The sequence below is a fragment of the Conger conger genome, chromosome 2, assembly GCF_963514075.1.
Source record: "Conger conger chromosome 2, fConCon1.1, whole genome shotgun sequence".
Classification (NCBI taxonomy): domain Eukaryota; kingdom Metazoa; phylum Chordata; class Actinopteri; order Anguilliformes; family Congridae; genus Conger; species Conger conger.
Genome location: NC_083761.1, coordinates 77,288,135 through 77,297,088, shown reverse-complemented (window position 1 = coordinate 77,297,088; position 8,954 = coordinate 77,288,135). Strand labels below are relative to the sequence as shown.

The 8,954-nt window shown below is 41.6% G+C and overlaps 1 protein-coding gene across 2 annotated transcripts; it reads right to left on the bottom strand.

Moving 5' to 3' along the window:
- Nucleotides 1-465: 465 nt before the first annotated feature.
- Nucleotides 466-4,870, bottom strand: LOC133112484 (microfibril-associated glycoprotein 4-like). Of its 2 annotated transcripts, none has more exons than XM_061222891.1 (6): nt 4,851-4,870; nt 4,575-4,624; nt 2,951-3,151; nt 2,005-2,101; nt 1,548-1,715; nt 466-1,268 (listed from the first exon to the last, which is right to left on the bottom strand). In XM_061222891.1, exons 2-6 carry the CDS (start codon nt 4,578-4,580, stop codon nt 970-972), a joined length of 771 nt encoding a protein of 256 aa, XP_061078875.1. In that variant the 5' UTR covers nt 4,581-4,624; nt 4,851-4,870; the 3' UTR covers nt 466-969. The 2 variants fall into 2 exon arrangements, with proteins under 2 accessions (XP_061078875.1, XP_061078876.1); XM_061222892.1 differs by having other exon boundaries at nt 4,823-4,861.
- Nucleotides 4,871-8,954: the final 4,084 nt, after the last annotated feature.

The following is an 8,954-nucleotide window of genomic DNA, read 5'->3' as shown; positions in this document are numbered from 1 at the left end:
CTCCAAAGATAATTTCAAGTTTGGTCCAGAAATCTGTATATGGGAAAAGGTTTTTGCTTTGTGTTTTTTCATACTTCCAAGACCTATTGTTTAATCCTCATGTCTTTACCCTTAATTAGTTTACAATTGGTCCTAAGATTTCACAGTTTAGTTTTTTTGAGAATTATTCTCCTACCTCTAGGGTTGCTATTAGCCCTGATTAATTTTCTCCCTCACAAAACATCAAGCTTTCCTGTCTTTGTTGGTCTTTGGTTGCTTGGTCTTTGTGGCACTCTGTGTGCTGTGTATCATCTTCCCCTGTGGATCATCTTCCCCTGTGGAACAAGCACAATAACTTTCACCAGTTCCCTTTAGGTTGCATTCACTTTTTACAGGTGTATCCTAAGCTACCTCTCTTGGCCAAAAGTACAAATGCTGAGGTGCAATGATGTTTGCAAGACTACACAGTAAATACAGGAAACAACATAACAGGATGATGTTTATTTGGAAGCAGGTGATCAGGTGATTACAACATTACATTACATTACATTTACATGAATGGCATTTGGCAGAAGGTCTTATCTAGAGCGACGTACAACAAAGTGCAAAGTGCATACCCATAACCAGGGATAAGTGCGCTGAAAGACCCTAGAGGGAAGTACAATTTCAACTGCTACCTGCACAACAAAGATAAGGATTTGAACATCGGAATTTAATTTAATTTTTATTTAATTTTTTAAATCGTAATACCGCAACACGCAAATGTATGAACAAACCACTTATCTAGTCAAACACTGCTTACCTAGCCAAACTAAACTAAACATCAACAACAGAAGCCAAGGCAAGAGTGGCCTTGGTGAGCATAATTATAAAATAGGAGAGAAATTAAGTCATCTTATCAAGTTAATTGCAACCCCCCAAAATAACCCCAGTATGGAATCTAATGCATGAATCTTGTTGACAAACCCAGAGTGGGGCCCCTTGAGATAGTTAATAAAAGGGGAAGGAGGTTTGGAGGTTTAGGGAGGCTTGCCCTGTCAGGTCTTCCAGAGACACAGGTCTGACCTTCATGGTGATGGCTTTCAAAGAGTAATACTTCGACTTCCAAAAGCTCCATAGGACACCTGTACTAGAAGTTGAGTGCCTCCCCCATTTGTATAAGCCATTAGGGTTTGCATAAGGATAGTAGTTGAGCCAGAATCCTCCTTGATATTTTTCAGCGTAATAGCTATAAGGTCCATGGTCAAAGGTGGAAAATGAACTCCCAACGGAATATATCAGAGCATTACCTGAGAAACAGAGCAAGATAATGATCACACGACACACCAGGCCATAGGCTCCATGTTCATTCCTATGGCATCATCAGACTACACAGTAGCCAGACCTCTCTCTTCTGTAGTCCTCCTCTCTCTCTCTCTCTCTCTCTCTCTCTCTCACACACACAAACACCCACCAATGCACACACATACACACACACACACACACACACCAACGCGCACATACACACACACACACACGCACTAAAACACACACACACACACACACACACAAGCAGCTGCACTGCTTACCTGCACCTCCATCTATGTATTTGCCAAGATGCAGCCTGTATCCTTCAGATTCAGTATCGATAGAGAAGGAGGTGTAGCAGGCATGGACGTTTCCTCCCTCAAAATCTTCCATTTCCACCTTCAACATGTACTTTTTTTGCCAGGTAATAGCAAAGATGTGCTCCAGTCCTACAGTTGTATAACAGCAAAGTAATCAGACCCAAAACCAAAGGACTGGAATATTCTGCTGGTATTTGAAACAACACAGGATACTGAAAGTTCTAGAAGAGGCATCAGTGGTAATAGTGTTAAAACTGGTTTCAGTGATAATACTGAGTTATCAAACAGGATTTAGTCGTAATACTGAACATTCTAGCATGGACTTCAGTGATAGTTATGGCAATAGTATATACAGAATGTTCTCTGTGAAACACATTGAGCACATTATGTAATTTAAATGGGAGTGTAAATTCCTTACCCAGCCAGTGTTCTCCAGAAATATTTCCAAAGCCTGTCTTGTAGTGAGCCCAGGGTCGGTAGAAGTTCACAGTGCCATCCATTCTCCTCTGCAGCACCTGAAAGATGCAGGTAAATTCATCAGCCTGTCTCACTAATATCACCACCATTAACCATCATAATCACTATCATCAGCAGTAATATCATCATATGTGTTATGTTCCTGTGTTCTGTCTGTTAGTTTATCATTGTTTATTATCGTTATTCTTGTAATTTATTATTTTTCATATTCATGTCTGGTATTCTTTTTATATTCATTTGTCTTCGCACTCGTCTTCCCCTGTGATGTCTGAGTCAGAATGTTTACGAGCCCAGTCACTCCCCTGTCTGCGTGCCCCACTATTCGGGTGTTTACAGTAGTTCCGGGGTTCAGCCTTCCTTCCTATCTTGCATTCCTTACTTCCTGCCTTCTCTCCAGTTCGTGTTTGTGTTCTCGAGCCTTGTTTGTTTGCCCTTTTCGTGTTTCCTGTTGGATTTCCTGTCTTTTCTGTCACAGCGGGGAGGACAGAGGAACCAAAAGCAGACAGGGGTGCAGAAAAAATGGCAGGTTTAATTGCAAAAGCAGGGGCAGACACAGTGGAGTCAAAAAAACAGGCCAAGGTCAAAAACCAGGGGGTCAGTCCAACAAGGCAGACGTACAGAGTCCTTGTTCCCGAGCCCTTGTTCCTGAGTCCTTGCCCTTGTTTATCTGGATTTCCAGTTTTGACCTTGGCCTGTTTTTTTGACTCCACTGTGTCTGCCCCTGCTTTTGCAATTAAACCTGCCATTTTTTCTGCCCCCCTGTCTGCTTTTAGTTCCTCTGTCCTCCCTGCCGGGACAATATGTGCATGCGTTCCACACAGGCCTCTGAACTGTAGAAGAAAGAGACTCTCAGCAGGTGAGTTTATCTGACAGGTGATGTTACTCACCATCCATCCTCCTTTGTGTTCATCATTCTCACAGTCCATCTCACAGTACACCTGGACAGCCTGGTTGTACCCTCGAGGATAGACAGTGTACACCCCACTGTGTATGGAGCCATTTCTGAAGACATCATCACAGTCCTCAGGACGTGGAACAGGAAGAATGAAACCTGCCACAGAAAGTGGCAGAAGTAGGAACACTGAGACCTGGACAGAGGAGAGAGGAACACTGACACTATTCTCAAACACAGGAGAGAGGAACACTGACACTATTCTCAAACACAGGAGAGAGGAGCGCTGACACTATTCTAAATCTTATGGCGCATTTCCACCGGCGGAACTTTACCCCGGAACTAAGGTATTTCGCCGGAAGTCGACGCGTTTTCATACCACGTGCCTGGCAAATCTCATCGTTCCGGGGCCGTTATTCAGCCCTAAAAAAGCCCCTGCTCAGGAGGTAGAGCTTTCTGATGGCCAGGAACTAGCGTGGGTGTGGCTAGCAGCGCAGGTCATTTCTGATTGGGCGAGTTTACCTGCATTGTATTCCAGGCGGCATTTTTAAATGCCTGCTACAAAGCTTGTTTTGTTTGTTGTATCACAACACCTTAGTTCCTCAATTTACTGTACGAGCACATAATGCTTATGCCGGTCTGCCCGCTAGCAAGCGATTATGTAGCGATAGCTATTTAGCGATAGCTAAAAGACCGGCATTTTGCAACGATGTAGACGCACGTACAGGTCTAATGGTGTTTCTCAACACATTGTAGTGTGACTGTTGTTTTCGATTTGGACTGTGGCTTTACTTATGTGCAATGTGAAACCATAAGAAGTGAATAAATGCAACATATTTTCAATTCTGAGTCTGTCTCCTTTCGAAATCAGTATTTGCAACTCCTGCTTAACTGCGGTGGGTTTTCATTAGTTTCACACCCACACCCAGTGTAGCATAAGAACAACAGCTTGCTATTAGTTTAGCTCGCTAGCAGACAGACCGGCGTAAGCGTTGCAAAACGTGGAACGTTTTCACTTTTTTTCTTCAGACTAAAATTTGCGTAAACTCCCCGGGGTCTTTAGCCCCCGGTGGAAATGCAGGCTGAAGGAACCTTTTGTTCATTGCGTACTTGTTCCTGGGAGTTAAATTCCCAGGAACTCCCGGTCGAAAAGAGGCATTATTGTTTTGGGTGAGTCACCCCTCTCTGGAACACAGCAGGGAGAAATGATGTTACTGTGTGGGATCATTGAAAAGAGATGAGTGAACCTGGAACTGTGTTGCAGCTATAAAGCATGTTTTCATTCATTAATTCAAAGTACTCAACTTGGCCAATGTAGTCTAAAAACTTAACTGATGGCGATCTTAATTTCAAGGGAGACAAATAAAAATGGAGTTAATAAAAATGTGTAGTGAGTTTGATTGATGCAACCTTTTTGCTGCTGGGAAGTAAATAAGGATTTAGCAGCTACATTTTAATTTGCGCAAATATATAACAATGCCAATCAGAAACAAAATCAGAGTCCAATCCATTAATAGACTGTTCCTATTCCCAAATACAAAGAACCAGTGAAAACACCAGTCAATGCGCTGCATTTCTACAGCATTACTTCAGCATTAGTATGTCAGAGTGAGATTTACCCTCATGCTGGATTCCAAAAGGTTGTGTTCAGCTGGGATGTCAGGATTGGCTAAAGTGAACAAAAAAAAGTTACACGTTACTGTGATTTTGCTCAGATTATCCTTTGATCCAAGATAACATTTGCATATTACATTTATTCAGTTAGTAAAAGCTTTCGTTGAGTTACTGAGTGCATAAGACAGATATACATCCAATGAAAATGACAAAAGAAATGAGAGAGAGAGATAATTAATATAATAATGCATACATAAAAAAGAAGATTCCAGCTCACCAACCTTTGCGATCTCTGAAGGACTCTGTGATGTACTGGCCGTTCCTTTCCTCTGACACGTTTATAAGCTGTCTTTCCTGGAATTAAGCCAAGAGACTGCATGCAATGAATGCAATTATGGACCATTGGACCCTACATTTAAGCTATCGTGCATATAGGTCTTAGTGTCTCCAATTATGATGATGATGATGATGAGGATGATATTACTGCTACTACTACTTCTCCAGTAATTCAAGTTATTAAAGGTAAGCAGAAAATACAAATTCTGAATTAATACTTGGGCTGGTTGATAATTATTTAGATGAACGAAATCCAGGTTGGTAACATTTTTACATAGCTGCCATATTAGAGAACCCAACCCATGTTTACTGGTATGTTGTACTGTCTCATCAACAACGCTGAGATAGGAGAACAACAGATACTCTACCAGTGACAACACTGTTGAGGCCTTAGTAGTTTTCATTAAAATAGATCTTTTTTTGCAATGTGAGGGATTCCCTGTGTTATTACTTATTTTTTAACAGCAGTCATGTTCATTTTTAATTCAGTGGAAAACATGTCTCTTATCACATTGTTCACTCACAGAGGAAGTGAAACAGAGAACCAGTGTCAACATAGATCTTCAACATATCCAAAATTCTTGTAGAAATTTCTTTCCATATTCAGCTTTGTAAAATATTTGCTTAACTGAACCCAATACCCATCTTATACCTGACACAGGGCTGGCAAGGTTTGACCATCCCAATCCAAAGTCCCATCATTGCACTGCCTCTGCCCAGTTCTGCCACCTAAGTGGAATGCTACTGAAAGTTAAAATAATATTGTCAGAACAATGGGGTTTCCACAAACAATGTTTGTTGTTTTCAGAAAGCTGATGCTATGAAAAACTGGTTGACGTCATTGGTGGTGTGGTACAATTCTTGGAATAGCATTTAGAAATTAACCACAGGTAAGGCATGTTACCTGTGCGTCAGCAGCCAGCTGTGCTACAAAGACTAACCGGGTGTGTTAGAAGTGCAGCGATAATGTCAGTAGGATCATTGTTGTTGCTCCAGTCTTGTGACTCTTTATTTGATGATTTGTGGTTTTTCTGTGAACCCTGGGTTCATAGGGGAAAAAGTAGACTCGTAAATAAGACCTTCAATAAGACCTCCTGTGTGCCATTCACATGCAGCCTTTAATTCCTCACATTTTGCAGTGCACCATTGCATACTTCTATTATCGAACATTCTATTGAATAAATTGTCGCATAAGCTGCGTTCATTTTAACCTGCATTCTCCTGACTGGTACCACTGCACACCTAGCAGTTTAGAGTCCTAACAGACACACACAACATAGGATACCTGCATCTAGTATAGTCACTGGCCTAAACTCTCGTGTCGTCACAAGATACACAACTGTCCGGGCCAGAGGCACATCGAGGTCTACACAGATAGTGATAGGTCAGACTATCGGCGGACATTGGAGCGGTTAATCTATCATTTTTTTGGATCAGACAATCAAGCAAATACATCATTAATCCTGGTCCAGTAGCACATGGTGCTGGAACTACACGTTTCCGTCACCTCTCAAACACTTCTGCTTTTTGGTGTATCTGAGGAGAAGATTCTTACAGTTGATCACACAGGCATGATTCATTCTACAGTTGGTTATCTCCAAGTACCGAACCAGAAATGTCTGGGACAGTGTCTCTGTAAAAAAAAAAAAACCTATGCAAAGAACCAAATTGTTGTGAATTTGATAAAATACTGACAGTCAAGCAATCATACATATGTGTGCTATATCATGCATACTGTATAGCCCAGGTTTTTAATGGTAAATGGTCAACATTCCTATAGCACCAATATCCAAAGTGCTGAATAATTGATGCTTCTCATTCACCCATTTACACACACACACACACACACACTCACACTCACATTCACACACCAACAGCAATTGGCTGCCATGCAAGGCATCAACCAGATTGTCGGGAGCAATTGGGGGTTAGGTGTCTTGCTCAGGGACACTTCTACACACCCTAGGGTGGGATCAAACCAGCAACCCGCAGACAGCCAGAAGACTGCTCTTACTGCCTGAGCCAGTGCTTTTACCTCGATAAAGCTAGGCTCTATCATAGGCAGTTAGGAAATTTTCACTTCCGACTTTTATACTTGGGCTGATTGGTAAGAATTCTCAGGTGGTTCCGTAATAGATTGCATAGGTGCATGTGCGGCCTGTAGCGTAGTGGTTAAGGTAAATGTCTGGGACATGCAAGGTCGGTGGTTCTAATCCCAGTGTAGCCACAATAAGATCCGCACAGCCGTTGGGCCCTTGAGTAAGGCCCTTAACCCTGCATTGCTCCAGGAGGATTGTCTCCTGCGTAGTCTAATCAACTGTACGTCGCTCTGGATAAGAGCGTCTGCCAAATGCCAATAATGTAATGTGAAATGATCCATAAATCATTCATATCAATAATAAATCATGTCATTTAAAAGGTTACACGAGCATGTCACAAGCTGTGACATGGGGAGAGGTTGTTGGTTTTCACTGGCGTTTATTGTCTTTGATTGCCCCCCGGGGAGCGAGAAAGCGAGAGCATGCAACCGGTAAACGAACAAAAACTCTTCCTTCACCCTCACAGGATCCAGGTAGAAATAACAAACTAAAATAATAAAAGCAAAGTATTCCCCAGCCTCACGAAGGGCACTCCCAGACTGATTCATAATGCCATCCAGGAGTGTATGCCGGCATGGTCCTCGCATTTAAAGACATCGTTAACATATCACAGAAGGAGTAAAGCAGAGAGAGACACATTAAAATAAACCAAATACTTGGTAGTCAGTGTCAAGGAGATGCATGTAGATGGATATACTGTCTAAATGTATTTGTTATCCCATATTCAGCTTTATGAGATGTTTAGTGGGGTGACAGGCTCCTGTGCTTCCCCTGGGCAGTGACAGTGACAGTAATGTAAATAATTACAACAGTGGTATGTAGAAGAGCCTCTCTGTACACCCAACACGTCAAACCACTAAGTAGAGGAAGACAATAAAAAATAAGATGAATAAATACCTAATAAAGTGCTCACTGAGTGTGTATTGCTGATGTAAATGTTTCAGCAAAACCATATTAAAGGGAGAGCACATTGTTATAATGTTTGGCTCATTGCTTTGCTTTTAACCATAAGAGAAACGGCCGTTCTCCTATGTCTCTTTTTGGTCACTGATTTGCCTTTATATTTTGTAGCCAAAATGCTGGAGTATTTTCTTCTGAATTTCAAATACACATCAGTAAAATGATATAGAATTGAACATGCTCATTTCATTTTTATCTATTCGAATAGGACAAAAGGTGCGTTGGAGGTGCAGACAGGAAGGGGATTAAAAAAGCAGTGTGCAATGATGTTTGCAATACAGTAAATACAGGAAACAACATAACAGGATGATGTTTATTTGGAAGCAGGTGATCAGGTGATTACAACATTACATTACATCACATTTACATGAATGGCATTTGGCAGACGCTCTTATCCAGAGCGACGTACAACAAAGTGCAAAGTGCGTACCCATAACCAGGGATAAGTGCGCTGAAAGACCCTAGAGGGAAGTACAATTTCAACTGCTACCTGCACAACAAAGATAAGGACTATTTGATCATCGGAATTCTATTAAATTTTTATTTATTTTTTTAAATCGTAATATCGCAACACACAAATGTATGAACAAACCACTTATCTAGCCAAACACTGCTTACCTAGCAAAACTAAACTAAACATCAACAACAGAAGCCAAGGCAAGAGTGGCCTCGGTGAGCATAATCATAAAATAGGAGAGAAATTAAGTCATCTTGTCATGTTAATTGCAACCCCCCAAAATAACCCCAGTATGGAATCTAATGCAAGAATCTTGTTGACAAATCCACAGTGGGACCCCTTGAGATAGTTACAAAAAGCAGAAGGAGGTTTGGAGGTTTGGAGAGGCTTGCCCTGCCAGGTCTTCCAGAGACACAGGTCTGATCTTCATGGTGATGGCTTTCAAAGAGTAATACTTCGACTTCCAGGAGACCCATAGGACACCTGTACGAGAAGTTGAGTGCCTCCCCCATTTGTATAAGACATTAGGGTTT

Excerpts from the sequence above, each read along its gene's own strand:
- LOC133112484 (XM_061222891.1), bottom strand. Across the intron at positions 2,102-2,950 it reads AACACAAAGGAGGATGGATG|GTGCTGCAGAGGAGAATGGA; the intron begins GTGAGTAACATC and ends TGCATCTTTCAG. Across the intron at positions 1,269-1,547 it reads ATACATAGATGGAGGTGCAG|GTAATGCTCTGATATATTCC; the intron begins GTAAGCAGTGCA and ends TCTGTTTCTCAG.